This window comes from Zeus faber, assembly GCF_960531495.2.
Source record: "Zeus faber genome assembly, chromosome: 10".
NCBI classification, from domain to species: Eukaryota; Metazoa; Chordata; class Actinopteri; order Zeiformes; family Zeidae; genus Zeus; species Zeus faber.
The window spans coordinates 33,680,800-33,699,476 of NC_137199.1; the positions used below are offsets into that span (position 1 = coordinate 33,680,800).

The 18,677-nt window shown below is 43.2% G+C and overlaps 1 protein-coding gene across 1 annotated transcript; it reads right to left on the reverse strand.

The window, feature by feature from the left end:
• Positions 1-1,357: 1,357 nt before the first annotated feature.
• cplx1 (complexin 1) lies at positions 1,358-18,167 on the reverse strand (the record flags this gene model as incomplete). Its single annotated transcript, XM_080007865.1, has 3 exons — positions 1,358-1,555; positions 3,238-3,413; positions 18,137-18,167. The coding sequence occupies 3 exons, from the start codon at positions 18,165-18,167 to the stop codon at positions 1,358-1,360; spliced, it is 405 nt and encodes a 134-aa protein (XP_079863991.1).
• Positions 18,168-18,677: the final 510 nt, after the last annotated feature.

Below are 18,677 nucleotides of genomic sequence, written 5' to 3' on the forward strand. Positions count from 1 at the left end.
GGCTTTCTTTGGTTTGATTGATTAACTCCCTCTGATTGGTCGATGGATGGCAGTTCAAGTCTTAAAATCTCCAGAAGTTCAATGTGCTCTACAGCGACCTAAGCTGCGTAAGTTGAAAGTGATCAGAAACACTTTGTAACCAATATAGTCTGAGACTTCCTAACAAGATTCATCACAATGAGATGAAATGGTTTCAGTTTATTTCAAAGCGTAGAAACGTTAAAAGCACATCTAGTCTCTATGGTAGGACACACTGGACGGTACAGAAGGCTCAGCAGGAGACTCTCGGAATGTGTTATAATCTGGAATGTGGAATAAATCAGGAATAAGGCGAAGATCAGTTTGAGAAGGTCTTCTGCCTTCGACTCTACATCCTCATTTTCTGTCTGACAAACACTGACACCAGAATATTCATAAAAAAACATCAGGATATTGCACCGTTGTCACTGTCTGTTCACACACTTCTGTTTGTGAAAAAAAATCAAACAATTATTATTTTCCTTACAAAAATCTATGAAAATGTAAATACGAAACTCAAAGTTTTCACCTAAAACTCAAATCCTTCAGCAAACGCAGGGATTCCCTCGCTTTAGGACATTGGAATTGGGGGTTTCAAGCTCTACAGCGTTATTTTGAAATTCCTACCAAATTTTATCATTATTTCTCAATGTTCTTTTAAATGTAATAGGTTTCCATGGCAGTTTGGAAGAACGTTTCGAACACCAAGTCGCGCATATGCTGAACGTCAGTAAAATTCAATGAAAAAAACAAGTTATTGCCTCGAATATTCACCGTATTTCTCTTTCACAGAACAGATGAAACTGCGAGAAGCGAACTTCACAATGTTTAGATGCATGCTTTAAACAGAAAGTCTTCACCATGCACACCCACTTCCTGCTTGTGACTCCATGGTCCTACAGTACGCAGAAAACCACTTGCGCTGGAGCTTCTTCTTGTGGTGGAAAACTCATAAAGCAAATTATTATCTATCAAATATCCACAACACACCAGAAAAGTCAATAAAATTTTGATATGATTTAGATAATTTCTCAAAAGTTAAAAATATGGCTTTTACTCTTCATCATCGTGTTGTTTTATATTATCTATCACTCACATATAATTCCTCCTTTTTACCTACTCATGTATATATTAGATGTATTTACAAATGAATGTGGGATGAAGCATTTAGCACTTTCTGTCCAATCAGAGACGTTACATCACAGATTATAATAATCTGACAAAACCTCAAATTAAAGATTTATGATGTATCAGCAACAGATTTAAAGAGGAAGTCACGTCATGTTACTCGGTTTGGTGGGGGGGGGGGGGGGGGGATTGATCAGATTCTGCCCCGATGTTACTTCTTATTGAACATGTCCATGAGCGGACCAGGCAGGAACTTCATGACGGTGTCCACGATGCTCTCCTCTTCCTCCTCTTCATCCCCACAACCGGCGGGGACGGCCTTCTTAGGGCGTGTCAGGCTCCCCTCAGAGGCCTGCTCCATGGCTGCTGCTGCCTCCGCCTCTTTCTCCTCCTTCTTCTTGATGCCGTACTGCATAACAAAAACAGGCTTTTATTTTGAAGCCAAAAAGAGCATGTCAGGCTTTAAGGCTTTTATTTTGGAGCCTAAATTAGGTGGTCAGGCTTTTGAGACGTTTAGAACCAAAATAGTCTCTCAGGCTTTCAAGGCTTTTACTCTGACTTTTGTTGCTTTTATTTTGGAGGCTACAAGAGATTCTCAAACTTTGAAGCCTTGGATTTTGCAGTCTAAATTGGTCTTTTTTTTTTTTGGAGGCTGAACTAGCTTATCAGGCTTCCGAGGTTTTTAATATGACGCCTAAAAGAGGCTCTCAGATTTTCATGGCTTTTATTTTGGAGTGTAAAATAGGCTCTCAGGCTGCCAAGGCTTTTATTTTGGAGCCTAGACAAGACTCATAGGCTTTTATTTTGTGAGAACAAGGCAGCCAGCCAAGAAAAGCCCCTGAAGAGGTTGCCTGCTGCCTGGAAACAAGAAACCAAATCCAAGCCAAAGTGTTTGAAACTGAGCCTCTGCGTTCTGGAGACGTCGTATCCCATGATGCTCCACTGCCACAGAATAATACCAAATATACCAAATACATGAAATACTTTATTTAAAGTAAGAGTTACTTGGAATGAGGCATAAGGAAACAGGAAGTGACCTTCCCTCCAACGCCAACGTGAATACAAAGTGAAGCTGAGAGATGAGACAACACTGCACTCCACGGAGCAGTGCACGTGCATGTGCATCAGGCGTCAGTCGCCGTGAGTGCTGCCGGCGGTTCTCCGTCAGTTCTCCTGTCACTGACTCTGTTTGAGGAGGTTAGATGTTTGGTGCTGACGGAGGAGGAACATTGTACTCTGAAGTCTGAAGGTAACTCAGACTGATCAAATGTGATTGATCAGGAAGCAAGATCACTGTGATCTGTGGAGGTGGGATCAATATCCTGCAGCAGGAAGTGGCAGTGTTCCAGTGTTCTAATCTCATGTTTTCACCAGAAGGAAACTAAATGTGCAAAATGTTTGGAAACAGTTTAACTACCAGCTAACTAATCAGCATCCAGTAAACAAGTATTAAAGTAGTGGTAAACTAGTGGTAAACTGGTATTAAACTAGTAGTAAACCAGTGGCAAACCAGTAGTAAACTAGTTGCAAACTAGAAGCAAACTAGTGATAAACTGGTAGTAAACTAGGAGTAAACTAATAGTAAACTTGTAGTAAACTATTGGTAAACTAGTGATAAACTATTGGTAAACTGGTAGTAAACTAGTGATAAACTAGTAGTAAACTAGTGGTAAACCAGTAGTAAAGTAGAAGTAAACAATGGCAAATTGGTAGTAGACTAGTGGTAAACTAGTGGCAAACTATTAGTAAACTAGTAGTAAACTAGTGGTAAACAAGTAGTCAACTAGTAGCAAACTACTGGTAAATTAGTAGTAAACTAGTACTAAACTAGAAGTAAACTAGTGGTGAACTAGTGCTCAACTAGTGCTAAACGAGTGGGAAACGATTATTAAGACACAATTTGAGAATCAGCTTCTCACTCTCTTTCCATCCAGCTTGACCAGTTCCATCTGGTTGACTTTCTCTGGATCAAATGTTGAGAGGCAGCTGGTTCTGGTTCTGGTTCTGGTACCGGTTTTAGGAAAAAACTTTGAGCTGTACCTGGAACCTTCAGAGTTCTGCTGATGATGGAGATGTTCTGGTTCTTCTCACCTTGTCCCTGATGCCCTGGCGGATGTTCTCCCTCTCTGCCTCCATCTTGGCATACTTTGCCTTCCTCTCCTCCTCCTGCTGCCTCAGCGCCTCCTGCCGCTCCTCCTCCTTCTTCTCAGCATCGGGATCCTTCTCTTCTTCTCCTCCGAGCATTTTCCCCATGTCTTTGGTGGCTCCTGCGTTCACAACCAGAAGAAGAGATTACTTTACTTTATTTCATTTGAGTGTATTTTTTAGTCTCACTGGGATTCAGAATTTCAAAATCTGAATCTTAAAACAGGACATAAAAACATGAAGTCTAAGAGAATGTTAAACATTCCAGATTCACTTCACACCTCAGTCAAGATCAATACCCTCATCAATCATCCTGATCAGCTCCGTGTTGGTGGAGCTGATATCACTTAGAGAAAGGATATGAGGACCATCCACACAGACGTGGTGGATGGATAAATTGTTATTTATCCATTTATTTATTTATTTATTTATTTATTTATTCCCCCTGTGCTGTCAGCATGCTGGACATACAACACAGAGTATTTGTTAAATTGCATCCAGGACAGAGTTAGTCTGCAAGTGGAGCTAAAGTTCTCAACCTGCAATGAAACTCTTTATTCATTCTTTAATCATCAACAACTGCTGCAATAACTCTGTCCTGTGACGAGCTGTGGGACGAGCATAACACAGAAATGTTCCTGTTAGGCCCACGGCCTCCCAGCACCACTACAGGCCGCTCTTGCCTCATCTGCAGCTCCCACTACTCCAAGAGGGGGAGAATCACCACGGGTGAGACAAATGAACATAGAATCAAACAACATTTACACAAAAACATAATTATGTCCAGGAAAACTGGAACTACTACTGGTCACGTGGCCTCTTCCTGTCATAGTTATGACAGTAAATGAGGGAGAAAAGGAGAAGAATGGAACCAGGGGGTGCTGGGGTGCACTTGAAGCAGGTGTGTGTGTGTGTGTGATGGGATCGCCTGTATGTGTGTGTGTGTGTGTGTGTGTGTGTGTGGTGTCCACCGGTCAGTGTACAGGACTTATTCCAATTAGTTCTGGTGTATAAGGTTGGTATTATGTCGTGGTGCCTTCAAGCAGCGGAAAGGGCCCCGACGGCCCCCCCCCCCCCCGAGCTCCGCAACCCTGTAGACACCCTACGGCTGCAGGAAAGCCCCGAGTACCCTGCCCTGCAGCCACAGAAGACCCCCCTGTGGAGCAACCCCCACTCCTGGCCCCGAGGAACATAACCCACACCCAGGTAGCACGATGAGACCCACCCCCAAGTGCAGGCACAAGACCCAGCCGCAGGCACAAAACCTGCTGCGCCACGGGGGCCAGGCATGGACCTCAGGCCCGGGTCCAGGCCCCACGCCGACAGACCGACACCCCGCCTGAAACGCCGCCCCACAGGCGAGCCGGCAGGACCCCCATGGCCACCCACAGCCCACGCAAGGTCGAGGCCCGACTCACTGCAGCCGACCAGACACCCCACCCGGCCAGTAGCAAGTACCCATCCACGTAGCAGAGTGTGCTCAGCGTGGGGCACCCGAATGTTAGCCCCCACCCCCACTAATGCCAGCACGATGCCAGATATATGGGCCCTTCACCACCCCCGGCACCCGCCGCAGAGAAGCTGCACAGTGGGAACAAAGGCCGACAGCCGCCCCCAACAGCCCAACCAACACCCTCAACAGCAAGCAGCCCCCCCGGTTGCTTTGGAAGGCTGCGGAGAGGTGCTCTTTCAGCCCCGCCAGGTCGCAGCACACCTTAAGCCACCAGGTGCAAGCCGCACATAGCTTGCACCCCATCCATCCCGCAAGCCCTAGGCCTATTGTGTGGTATATGTACTGAGTATGAGTTCTGGCACTGGGAGAGATTGGCAAAGTGTGACCAGATCGCAGAGGGGTGCAGCAGACCGGGGAGCGACCACGGGGACCCCACCCCAGACCCGACCACACCCTAGCACGCCCACCTCCCGTACCTGGTGACACCCAACCTACAGCGATCAGTCGGGGGCGCAGAGTGGCCTGCCATGCTGGGCAGCTCCACGCCCCCATCAGGCCCCTGGTCAGCCCACGGCCGGCCAGCATGTGGATCAGAGAACAGAGGATGGCAGACCGCCCCAGCACCCACAGCCCGACACCCCCAGCGATAAGCGCCCTGAGCACCAAGAACGCCAGAGGACAGGTACTCCGGCAGCCGAAACATAGATAGATAGATAGATAGATAGATAGATAGATAGATATGTAGCTAGATAGACAGATAGATGGATGGAAGGATGGATGGATGGGTGGGTGGATGGACAGACTGATAGACAGACAGATAGACAGACAGACCAATAGATAGATGGATGGATGGATGACGGATGGATTGATGGATTGATGGATGGATGGAGAGATGGATGGATGGAGGGGGGTCCCATGCCATAAAGAAGGCACCGAGTTATTGGACCACCTATGGAGAACCTGCAATGTTCCAGGGGCTGATGGATCTCAGAGGACTGTTCTCAGCGGTTGTGGATCCGTCAGCTCTGCAAGGATGATTGGATGGGAGCACCAGGGAAGGACGGATAGCCTTGGTCGACGAAAGGAGACAAGCAGGTAAGGGGAAGACGAAACAAAGGGACATAGACTAGAGACGGTCTGGCAAAGAATGACTGGGAAGCTGGAGACTAAATACTGTGTGGAGTGATGCAGGTAATTGATCCCAGGTGTGTGCAATTGGCTCAAGGGGGGAGCTGCAGATGAGGCAAGAGCGGCCTGTAGTGGTGCTGGGAGGCCATGGGCCTAACAGGAACATTTCTGTGTTGCACTGTTTCACACATGCCAAATGGGGCAAGGGAAAGTCCAGCAGGGGGCGGCAATGCGACACTGGACATGGCTGCCAACTGAAACTCATCAGAAGAAGTCTCTCATTATTTTCAGGAACATAGCGGGCGAGGATCTGTTTTTGTCCGGTGCCAATGTTCTTGTCATGTATTTAATATTCAACACGTTTGTGAGACAAGTAATGTTTTTCCGTGATCTATTTGACTGTTTCAGACAGCTGCCTCCCAATTTAACTCTCTGCGATGACTGAGAGGAGCTCCCTTATTTCTGAATCTGTCTAGTTTCTAGCCATTTTTGAAAAAAGGAGCTTGTTTGCAAACAAAATAACTTGTATTGGTTGCTGTGAAAGCATTGGCAAGGCAACCGTAAACTTGCGGATTCAAATATGTCATCAGCGGAGTCTTGTGATTGGTTCACTCGTAAAGCGTCCCTTTAAGTGCTTTTTAGGACAATGTTACTGCTTCCATTCACAACACAGCTGTACCGGCATTTTACCTGAAATGTTATTAGGTCTTGAGATGGGAAACTGGCGGAACAGATTTCCCTGAATATCGACCCCTGCCCTGATTCACACATGACCCCATGCAGGAAATGTTGAGAGTTCCATTGCAGGTTGGTGGGACGGTTCCATGGTTTGTCCCTCAGTTCCCTTGCCACACCTTACACTAATCTTACTGTTCAATCTCCACCAAACTCTGCAAAATGGTCCATTTACTGCCCTCAATACCTCTGTTTCAGATGCTTTGTGGTCCAGGGGGAGGCCTCCATGTTAGTGTTAAAGGAGAAGAAGTGACAGCACAGTTGTCTCTTCTTCTAGAAGCTGTTGCCCTCGGGAGACAGAAGATAGGGCCTTTAAATAGGCTTTAGATAGATAAGTAGATCTAGATGTATGGATGGATCTAGAGCGATAGATAGATGGATGGATGGATGGATGGATGGATGGATGGATAGATAGATAGATAGATAGATCTGCAACGCTTCAGTTTTAGGATCCTACATGAAGCTGGGAAGACCAACATGGACAAACACCTGCTGGGTTCTACCACCATGGCTCTCCAGAAAAGAGGGAAGGTCAGTGACAGATTCCCATTCTGCAAATATCTGCTCAATAGTGTGTCACCATACATATCACAATAAAATGCATCCAATGATTGATTGATTGATTGATTGATTGAAGTCTGCAACATCATTTATTTTTGGTCAATACAAAAAGCTGATTATTTATTGTTCGTTGGGTACGGTCCAGTGGGAGGGTCCTGACGGTCAGTGATGGATTGTTATGTTCATCAGACCAGATCTTTCTTGATCCAGCTTCTTCATCCTTTTGTCTTCCGCTTCAAATCCACGACTAGAATGATCCGGTCCCTCAGCTCGGTTTCAGCGCTCATCAGGTTGAACATGAAGCGTTGTGATGAGATGTCGCTCTGCTCTGCTCCTTAAAATATGTGTTAGAACTCCCTCCGCCACCAGAGAGAACTGAAGCATGAAAGCCTGTTACAACATGGCCGCTTGCCTGGTGTTCGTCTCCAGCAAATATAAGTAATCATAAGCAACAAACTTCAGTTTCAACAGTTCCCCTGTGGCATAGTTCACTAAACTGGGTCAAAGACTTTGTTTTTAATGGAGTTTTTGCTTGAATTAAAATCTAGTGGGGCAGAGGAAGACAGTTTTTAATATGGTGCAATTGGCAACATATTAAATAAAAAGGAAGAGACGTTTATTACTCAGAGAGAATGGAAGCTTGAACTGGATCCAGAAGGAGCTCCCAGGTTTTCATCCAGCAGCATCATCACCAGAACCTGCTGAGTTAAGCTGCAGATCAGCCTCCATGCTAATATGAGGTATCATGAATCGATCTTGGAGCTTCGCAGATCTTCTCTGTGTGAATTAGTCTCTCCAGGCAGTGGCTTCCTGCTGCTTGTAATCACCTGCTCCTTGCCGCTCGGCAAGCGTTCACATCCATCACGTGGGGACAATGTGATTTTGAAGATAGCTAACAGCATTATTCAAACATGAGACCCTGCGTGTCGGGGCTTGGATTAGAGTGGCTTTAGGAAGCGTGAGATTTATGAAAATGCAATTCAAACCGGTTCCCGTGACAGCACACAGGGCCGTGTTGGGGCAGAGTCGCTGAACATGGAGCAAAGCTTCGTTGCAGAGCCAGAGCTGAAAGTAAACGCCGGTTGAACGGGTTCAGCTTTTTAAACAAACCAAGTTCCTCGTCCTTATCGCTCCTTGATTCTGATCCACTGAAGGTGAAACACTCAGCTGTTTAATTCACAGAGTGATCAAGTTTCATGAGTTTCAACACGTCATGCATCAAAAAGCTTCATTTAAGCAAGGTACCGTATAAGAACAAAACTAATATGAATCATGGAGACTACTGACTGTTTGTGTTTTAAACAGCCTGAGAAGAAACTGCCCCTGAACTGCCTCAACCCCCCTCAACCCCTCAACCCTGAAACTCTTGAAACCCTGAAACTCCTCAAACTCCCGAAACCCTGAAACCACTGAAACTCTTTCTATGGAGGAGCTCAGCCAGCTGTAATAAAAGCATCTCTGTGGGAGGATCTCGCCTCTCCTTAGCTAAGATCCATTAAACCCCGAGGCACGGCGGTAACTGATGGTAGCCGCCTTGCGATGCTGAACCACCAGCAACTCCTGACTGGTTTCAACTTGCAGGAGAATTGTATTTCTATCTTATCGTTTTTTAAATGAGTCTATACAAGAACTCCAACGTCATTGTTCAGCCCTCTCACCCGCCGCCCAGGGAGAAAATGTCTGCTCATATCAACCCTGCCTAGCTGCCATTGAGCAAGACATTGGTTTGTGAGACGGTTTGAAGTCTCCTCTGAGGACTCTGGTTGAAACAGGATCGATGGAAAGTCACTTTATTATCGTCTGTTTGACTCCGCTGCTCTGGAGAAAAATCCACTAGAGCTGAAGTCCAGTCTCTGTTTTGCATGCTAATTCTCCCTCTGAAAGCCCTCGCACTATTATTAGATGAAGAACAAGATGGATGTTCTAATTTCAGAGCTTCCTCTTTGGGAGAAACATCGATTAGAGACCCTCTGGAACATTAGAACTGGCTTCTTCCTGTCAAATGCAGATTTGTGCCATAAACGCATAGAATTAATTTGGTTATTATTCAGCGATCATAGAAACCCTGAGGGGACAATGTGTGTGGCGGAAACAACCACTAGAAGCTCATTATGCTGAAGATGAGCACCTTCTGCACCTGAGGAAGAAGAAGAAGAAGAAGAAGAAGAAGAAGAAGAAGATTCAATGCAATTAGTATAGGATCACAGCTGCCCTTAAAGCTCTTCTTCTTCTTCTCATTACTTCCTCATACACTCATGAGTTCCTTTCAATGCAGGGACACATGGGTGCACACACACACACACACACACACACACACACACACACACACCCTCCTGGTTGCATTCCTCTCCTTTTCTCCCTCATTTGCTGCCATAACTATGACAGGAAGAGGCCATGTGACCAGTTGCTGTTCCAGTTTTCCTGGACTTTACTATGTTTATGTTTTTCTATGTACATGTTGTTTGTTTCTATGTTTATGTTTTTCTATGTACATGTTGTTTGTTTCTATGTTTATGTTTTTCTATGTACATGTTGTTTGTTTCTATGTTTATGTTTTTCTATGTACATGTTGTTTGTTTCTATGTTTATGTTTTTCCATGTACATGTTGTTTGTTTCTATGTTTATGTTTTTCTATGTACATGTTGTTTGTTTCTATGTTTATGTTTTTCCATGTACATGTTGTTTGTTTCTATGTTTATGTTTTTCCATGTACATGTTGTTTGTTTCTATGTTTATGTTTTTCCAAGTACAGGTGTTTCTACAACAGCGTCTTCTGTGTCTCTGTGCCGGGGGGGCCTTAATTCTGGTTGACTGTGGTTTATTCTGGTTTATTCTGATTTATTTGTGGTTTAACTCTGGTTTATTCTGGTTCATTCAGGTTAAATTCTGGTTTATTTTGGTTTAACTTTGGTTTATTCTGCTTAAACTCTTGTTTAATTGCAATTTAACTCTGGTTTAACTTTGATTTAACTCTGGTTTAACCCTGGTTTTATTTTGGTTTATCTCTGGATTAACTCTGGTTTAACTCTGATTTAACCCTGGTTTACTGTGGTTTATTTTGCTGCATTATGCTCAACGGTAGTTTAACTCTGGCTTAACTTTGGTTTATCTCTGGTCTAACTGATGTTTAATTTTGGTTTAATCTGGTTTAACTCTGGCTGAACTGTGATTTAAGTCTGGTGTATCTCTGGTTGAATTCGGGTTCACTCTGTTTTAACTCTTGTTTAACTGTAGTTTAACTCTGGGTTAACTCTGGTTTGCTTTACTTTAACTCTGATATATTTCTGGTTAAACTCTGGTTAGACTCTGGTTTGCGTGGTTTACTCTTTTTTTCAGGTTTATTTGTGGTTTATCGTGGTTAAACTCTGATTTATTCTGGTTTATTCTAGCTTAACACTGATGTACTCTAGGTTTAACTCTGATTTGCGCCGGTTTAACTCTGGTCTGTATCTGGTTTATCTCTGGTTTAACCCTGGTTTTACTTTAGTTTATCTCTGGTTTAACTGTTGTTTAACTGTGGTTAAACTTTGGTTTATTTCTGGTTCAAAAGTGGTTCACTCTGGTTTAACTCTGGTTTATCTCTGGTTTAACTCTGGTTTTCTGTAATTTAACTCTGATTTAACTCTGGTTTATTCTTGTTTGACTTTGGTTTAACTCTGATTTGCTCTGGTTGAACTCTGGTTTTACTTTAGTTGAACTCTAGTTTAACTCTGGTTTTACTATGGTTTGCTGTACTTTAACTCTGGTGTATCTCTGGTTAAAATCTGGTTTAGCTCCGGTTTGCTTTGCTTTAATTCTGTTCTATCTCTGATTTACCTCCGGTTTAACTCTGGTTTATTCTGGTTTAACTCTGGTTTATCGTGCTTTAACTTTGGTTTAACTGTTATTCAACTCTGGTTTATCCCTCGTTTAAGTCTGGTTCACTCTGGTTTAAGCCTGGTTAAACTCTGGTTTATCTCTAGTTTGATCTGGTTTAACTGTGATTTAACTCGGGTTTATCCCTGTTTCATCTCTGGTTTATCCCTGGTTTACTGTGGTTCAACTCAGGTTTAAATCTGGCTTATTTCTGGTTTACTGTGGTTTATTCTGGTGTATTCTGGTAAACTGTGGTTTAACTTATGGTGTGTTAACTTGTTGTGACGTGGTGGTACCCGTTAGCGGTAGCCGGCACAGGCGCTCCTCATTGACTATGCACATTTTAGTATTTTGAATCCGTTTTATATCACTAGGTCCGCCAAAAACTCATTGGAGTGATCTCCTACGGCTGCGATACACTTATGGATATAAACATTTCCCTGGAAGATACATTTTGGGAATTTTTATCTGCGGATCCAGAGTGGCCCCCGGAGATTTTATGCACCAACACTCTCAACAGCAACATCAATAATGGAGCCGCTGTTCCACGGCACCGCAGTAAACGAGACGGCATTCGGGTCAGAATGAGGACGAAACCCTACTGTCCCCCTGTGCCAAGAATCATTCTTGCTAATGTCCAGTCGCTGGAGAACAAGATGGATGACCTTCGAGCGAGGATTACATTCCAACGGGATACGTGAAACTGTTGCATCTTCTGCCTGACGGAGACATGGCTGAACCCGCTGGGGCCAGATGAATCGTCCAGCCAAGCTTATGCGACGTGTTGTGCGGACTTCAAAACAAGCATTCTGGACTTCAACAGGGCAAACCTTAAAAAACTTCTGACTGATTTCCATCAACACATCACGTGTGCCAGCAGGGGAGATAGAACTTTGGACCACTGCTACACACCTTACAAGAACGAAAACAAGACTGTCTCGCTCCCTGCTTTCGGTAAATCTGACCACCCCGCCAATGCTTTAATTCCTGTTTACAAGCCGTGCATCGCGTGTGGAATGGTAGTGACGAGGGACGTAAAGCAGTGGTCGGACCAATCAGAGGCCGCGCTTCAGGACGCTCTGACTGACGTAGACTGGGACTTGTTCCAATAAAGTTCCAGTGACGTCAGCGAGTTTACGGAAGTAGCTACGTGCTTTATAGCTATGTGAGCAGACAGCATCGTTTCCACAGTGAAAGTTCGGATATTTCCGAACCAGAAACCGTGGCTCTATAAATCCATCCGCGGCGCTCTGAATGCTCGCACGGCCGCTTACAACGACAGTCTTGTATCCGGAAACATGGACAATAACAACGGGTTGGGGTCACTCCAGCTTAACTCTGGTTTACGGTGGTTTAAATCTGGTTTATTGTGCTTTAACTTTGGTTAAACTGATATTCAACTCTGATTTATCCTGGGTTTTAAGTCTTGTTCACTCTGGTTTAAGTCTGGTTAAACTCTGCTTTACTTTGCTTTATCTCTGGTTTAACTATGGTTTAACTTTGGTTTATCTCTGGTTTAACTCTGGTTCATCTGTGATTTAACTCTGGGTTATATCTGGTATAAATTGGGTTCACTCTGGTTAAACTCTGGTTTAACCCTGATTTAACTCTGGCTTAACTCTGGCTTAACTCTGGGTTACTGTGGTTTATTTGTTGTATTCTGGTTAATGTTGTTTTATCTCTGGCTTAACTTTGTTTTATCTCTGGTTTAACTCTGGTTCACTGTTGTTTATCTCTGGTTTAATTGGGTCCACTGTGGTTTTAACCCTGGTTTAACTCTGTTTTATTCTGGTTTAACTCTGATTGACTGTGGTTTATCTGTGGTTTATTTGTATGTAACCTTGGTTTAACTCTGCTTTTACCTTGGTTTAACACTGGTTTATCCGGTATTGAACTCTGATATGTCTCCTGTTTAAGTCTGGTTCAACTCTGGTTCAACTCTGGTTTACTGTGGCTTATTCTGGTTTTTACTCTGGTTTATTCTGGTTTAACTGTGGTTAAACTCTATTTTTTTCTTGCTTAACTTTGGTTTAATTCTGGTTTACTCTGGTTTAATTCTGTTTTTTCTCTGGATTAATGCTGGGTTACCTCTGGTTTGCTTTATTTTAATTCGGGTTTATCAATGGTTAAACTCTGGTTTACTTTGCTTTTACACTGGTATATCTCTGGTTTACTGTGGTTTATGGTTATGGTGGCAGTGCATTGCACTGCTGCCTCACAGCAAGAAGGTCCTGGGTTCGATTCCCGCCTGGGGCGCTGTTGGCACCGTGCTCCGGTGGGTTATCTCCCAAACAGGAGCCTTTCTGTGTGGAGTTTGCATGTTCTCCCCGTGCTCACATGGGGTTTCCTCCACCTCACGTCAGTAAGGACCCCCACCAAAAACATGCACCATCATGGTCTGACCAGCAATGGACACTCGTCACCAGGTCCCCGGGCGCGTCCACGAATGCTGCCCACTGCTCCTGGCTGTGCCCCCGGAGGAAGGACAAGCCGGGATGGGTTAAATGCAGAGGCCTCATTTCACCGGCCACCATCCAAAGCATGTGCGTGCATTTGTTGTAGTGTGGTGTGCTGTGTGACAATTAAAGCTTCTTTTCATCTTCTTTATTCTGGTTTATTCAGGTTATATGTGGTTTAAATCTGGTTCATGCTGATTTAACTCTGGTTTACTCTGGTTTAACTCTCATTTAACGCTGGTTCATCTGTGGTTTAGGACTTGTTTACCCTGGTTTAACTCTAATTTACTGTGGTTTATTCTGGTTTATTCTTGTTTACTGTGGTTTTACTTTTGTTTAACTTTGGTTTATCTCTGGTTCAATTCTCATTCAACTCTGGTTTAACCCTGGTTTAAGGCTGGTTTATTCTGGTTTAGCTCTGGTTAACTGTGGTCTTCTCTGGTTTAACTCTGGTTTAACTCTAGTTTATTCTTGTTTAACTTTGGTTTAACTCTGGTTTACTCTGGTTTACTTTGCTTAAAATCTGGTCTATCTCTGATTTACTTTGGTTTATTCTGGTTTATTCAGGTTTATATGTGGTTTTACTCTGGATTATGTTGGTTTATCTCTGGTTTATCTCTGGTTTAACTCTGCTTAGCACTGGTTTATCTATGGTTTCAGACTGGTTTACTCTGGTTTACTGTGGTTTGTTCTGGTTTACTCTGGTTTATTCTTGTTTACTGGGGTTTGACTCTGGTTTAACTTTGGTTTATCTCTCATTAATCTATGGTTTAACTCTGGTTTCACGCTGCTTTTTCTCTGGTTCAAGACTGGTTAATTCTGGTTTAACTCTGTTTTAACTCTGGTTTAACTCTGGGTTACCTCTGTTTTGCTTCACTTTAACTTTGGTATATCTCTGGTTTAACTGTGATTTTATTTTTGGATGAACTCTGGTTTATTCTGTTTTTTCAGTTTAAACTCTGTTTAAACTCTAGTTGAACTCTGGTTTACTATGGTTCACACTGGTTTATTGTGGTTTAACTCTGGTTTATGTCTGGGTTAAGACTGGTTCCATCTCGTTAATTCTGGTTTTACACCGGTTTACTCTGGTTTAGTCTAGTTTACTATACTTTAACTCTGGTTTACTATGGTTTATTCTGGATTTTTCTTGTTTACTGTGGTTTAACTTTTGTTTAATTTTGGTTTATCTCTGTTTATCATAGGTTTAACTCTGGTTTATTCTGGTTTAACTTTGGTTTAACTGTTATTCAACTCTGGTTTATCTCTGGTTTAAGTCTGGTTCACTCTTGTTTAAGTCTGGTTAAACTATACTTTAACTCTGGTTGAATTCTGGTTTCCCCTGCTTTAACTCTGGTATAGCACTGGTTTATTCTGGTTTATTAATTTTGACTCTGCTTTAACTTTGGTTTACCTCTGGTTTACGCTTGTTTAACTCTGGTTTACTCTGGTTTAAGTCTGGTTTAACTGTAGTTTATTCTGGTTATACTCCGGTTTAACTCCAGTTTATTCTGCTTTACTCTGGTTTATTCTGGTTATTTCAGATTTAACTCTGAGTTAATTCTGGTTTAACTCTGGTTTACTCATGTTTGACTGTGGTTTCACTCTGGTTTACTCTGATATGCCATTGTTTAACTCCTTATGCCTTCATGTTTTGTCAAATGTACACTGAAATTATCATCAGATTATGATTCCATTCACCATTTTCTCCAACAGAACCTGGGTTTGCATTTCAGGTGATGATAATGAATGACAACATTCAAATTGAGCTGAATGGTATGGAATTCTGTCTACATTGATAATAAAGGAATATTGGAACAACAAATACCTCTCCCTGTCTCTGTCTCTCTCTCACTTTCGCTTTCTCTCATTCTCTCGTTCTCTCTCCAGTATAGAGTGGTTGTGGGTGGGGCCACCAATTCCAGAATCTTGGGGGAGGAGCTAAAATGTTTTTCATGGACCACCTGACTGCAGGGGGCTCCACCTTATTTAAATGGACATTTTATGCTTCTTTATTGCATTAATTTATAGCTCAATACTCTTCACATGATAGAGAGCGCTAGAGACACAGGGGGGAGAGAGAGGGAAAGAGAGGGAGAGAGAGGGAGGGAGAGGGAGGGGGAGACGGAGAGAGAAAGGGAGAAAGTGAGAGGGATGGAGAAAGTGAGAGGGATGGAGAAAGAGAGAGGGATGGACGAAGAGAGAGGGAGGGAGAAAGAGAGAGGGATGGACAAAGAGAGAGGGAGGGAGAAAGAGAGAGGGATGGAGAAAGAGAGAGGGATGGACGAAGAGAGAGGGAGGGAGAAAGAGAGAGGGATGGACGAAGAGAGAGGGAGGGAGAAAGAGAGAGGGAAAGATAGAGAAGGGGAGAAGGGGGAGAGAGGGGAGGAGGTCTGGCCTCTCAGGTCCCCTCCCTCCCTCCTCCCTTCTTCTTTCTCTTCTTTCTTTATTTCTTCTCTCGCCATCTCTTTTCTTTCTTTAACACCTTTTGAGCCTCTTTCTTACACATACATTCAACCTGACCCACATTCCCTGGTGGCTCACCCTGCACTTAGAGAGAAAGAGAGAAAGAGAGAGAGAGAGAGAGAGAGAGAGAGAGGGAGAGAGAGAGAGAGAGGGGGAGAGGGAGAGGTGGGGAGGGAGAAAGAGATAGAACAATAGAGAGAGAGAGGAGGGGGGGCTGTGATAGAGAGATGGGGTGGGAGAAAATGATAGATCAGGGTGACTGTGATGGAAGAATGACACAGAAATGGAAAGATGGACAGAGGGGAGGAAAGCAGTGAAAGAGAAATGATGCATAAAATGATATAGAGAGTGAGTGAGAGAGAGGGGGGTAGAGGGGGAGGTAGAGGGGGAGGGAGAGAGGGAGGTAGAGATGGAGGTAGAGATGGAGGTAGAGGGGGAGGTAGAGAGGGAGGTAGAGGGGGAGGTAGAGGGGAAGGTAGAGAGGGAGGTAGAGAGGAAGGTAGAGAGGGAGGAAGAGGGGGAGGTAGAGAGGGAGGTAGAGAGGGAGGTAGAGGGCAAAAGAGACTATTGCGCTGCCAAGTTATTTGACCTTGCATGATAAAAATACAAACTGCAGCAGGATGCGAAAAGATGGAGAGTTGTTTAGAGGAAAGAGAGATGTGGAAGAGGGGGAGAGAAAAGGAGGGAGAGGGGGAGAGAAAAGCTACAGACAGTGAAAACCTTGAGTCCGGACAGAAATAAAGAAATGGAAGAAAAAGGTTTTTTATGTGTGTATGTGTGTGTGTGTCTGTGTGTGTTTTCATGTGTGTATGTGTGTGTGTGTGTGTGTTTTTATGTGTGTGTGTGTGTGTGTGTTTTTATGTGTGTATGTGTGTGTCTATGTGTGTGTGTGTTTTTATGTGTGTGTGTGTGTGTTTTTATGTGTGTATGTGTGTGTCTATGTGTGTGTGTGTTTTTATGTGTGTGTGTGTGTGTTTTTATGTGTGTGTGTGTGTGTCTATGTGTGTGTGTGTTTTTATGTGTGTGTGTGTGTGTTTTTATGTGTGTGTGTGTGCGTGTGTTTTTATGTGTGTGTGTGTGTGTGTGTGTATGTGTGTGTGTTTTTATGTGTGTGTGTGTGCGTGTGTTTTTATGTGTGTGTGTGTGTGTGTGTGTATGTGTGTGTGTTTTTATGTGTGTGTGTGTGTGTTTATGTGTGTGTGTGTTTTTATGTTTGTGTGTGTGTGTGTGTGTGTGTTTTTATGTGTGTGTGTCTGTGTGTGTTTTTATGTGTGTGTGTTTTTATGTGTGTATGTGTGTGTGTGTTTTTATGTGTGTTTTTATGTGTGTATGTATGTGTATGTGTGTTTTTAGGTGTGTATGTGTTTGTCTATGTGTGTGTGTGTGTTTTTATGTGTGTGTGTCTGTGTGTTTTTATGTGTGTGTGTGTGTGTGTGTGTGTGTGTGTGTGTGTGTGTGTGTGTTTTTATGTGTGTGTTTTTATGTGTGTGTGTGTGTGTGTATTTTTATGTTTGTGTGTGTGTGTGTGTTTTTTTATGTGTGTGTGTGGGTGTTTTTATGTGTGTATGTGTGTGTGTGTGTGTTTTTATGTGTGTGTGTGTGTGTTTTTATGTGTATGTGTGTGTGTTTTGTGTGTGTGTGTGTTTTTATGTGCGTGTGTGTGTGTCTGTTTTTGTGTGTGTGTGTTTTTATGTGTGTGTGTGTGTGTGTGTTTTTATGTGTGTGTGTGTGTGTTTTTATGTGTATGTGTGTGTGTTTTGTGTGTGTGTGTGTGTTTTTATGTGCGTGTGTGTGTGTCTGTTTTTGTGTGTGTGTGTTTTTATGTGTGTGTGTGTGTGTGTGTGTGTGTGTGTGTGTGTGTGTGTGTTTATGTGTGTGTGCATTTTTATGTGTGTGTGTGTCTGTGTTTTTATGTCTATGTGTGTGTGTGTGTTTGTGTGTGTGTGTGTGTGTGTGTGTGTGTGTGTGCAGTGGCTCCTTCACAATAAAGTGAAACAGGAGAAAGTGGGAAACTCAGAGTGAAACTTCAAAGTAAAAGCTTCAATCAGATCAACAGCTGAAACTGAAGTTTGATTCATCTTCTGTTTCTCTGTGTCTGTCTTTTTCTTTGTCTCTGTCTCCGTCTATCTTTTGCCCCACCTCTCCCTCTCACTCTCCCTCTCTCTCCTCTATCTTTCTCTCTCTCCTACTTACCACCCAGTGCTTGCTTCATAACGAAATTCATGTCGCTGCTTTTAATTCCACTCGATGTTACTTCCACTTGTTCCTGATCCCAGATCTGCAGAACGAGGAGACACTTCACTTTAGATCGCTCATTATCACTACATGGAATATTTATTACATATAATTACATTTTATATATATATATATACATATATACATTTTATATATATATATATATATATATATATATATATATATATATATATATATATATATATATATATATATATATATATACATTCGCGGCTTGTTGCCCTCTGTGCTTCATTCCTCTCTGCGCCAAATGAAGGACACTGAGGTCACACATTGAAACCTGGGCGATCACAGTCTCTGCACAGGAATGATAAACCTTCAAAATTCCTTCGACCCTGAACAATAACAAACTGAATATTGTGTCATTTTATGCGTTTTGATCCAGTTCCTCAGAGCAAAGACTGGTTTCAACTCCCATCGGACGGAGCTTTCCAGAGTTTCCCTGTTTGATACGAGGCGCTGTAAATTAGCCGCAAGG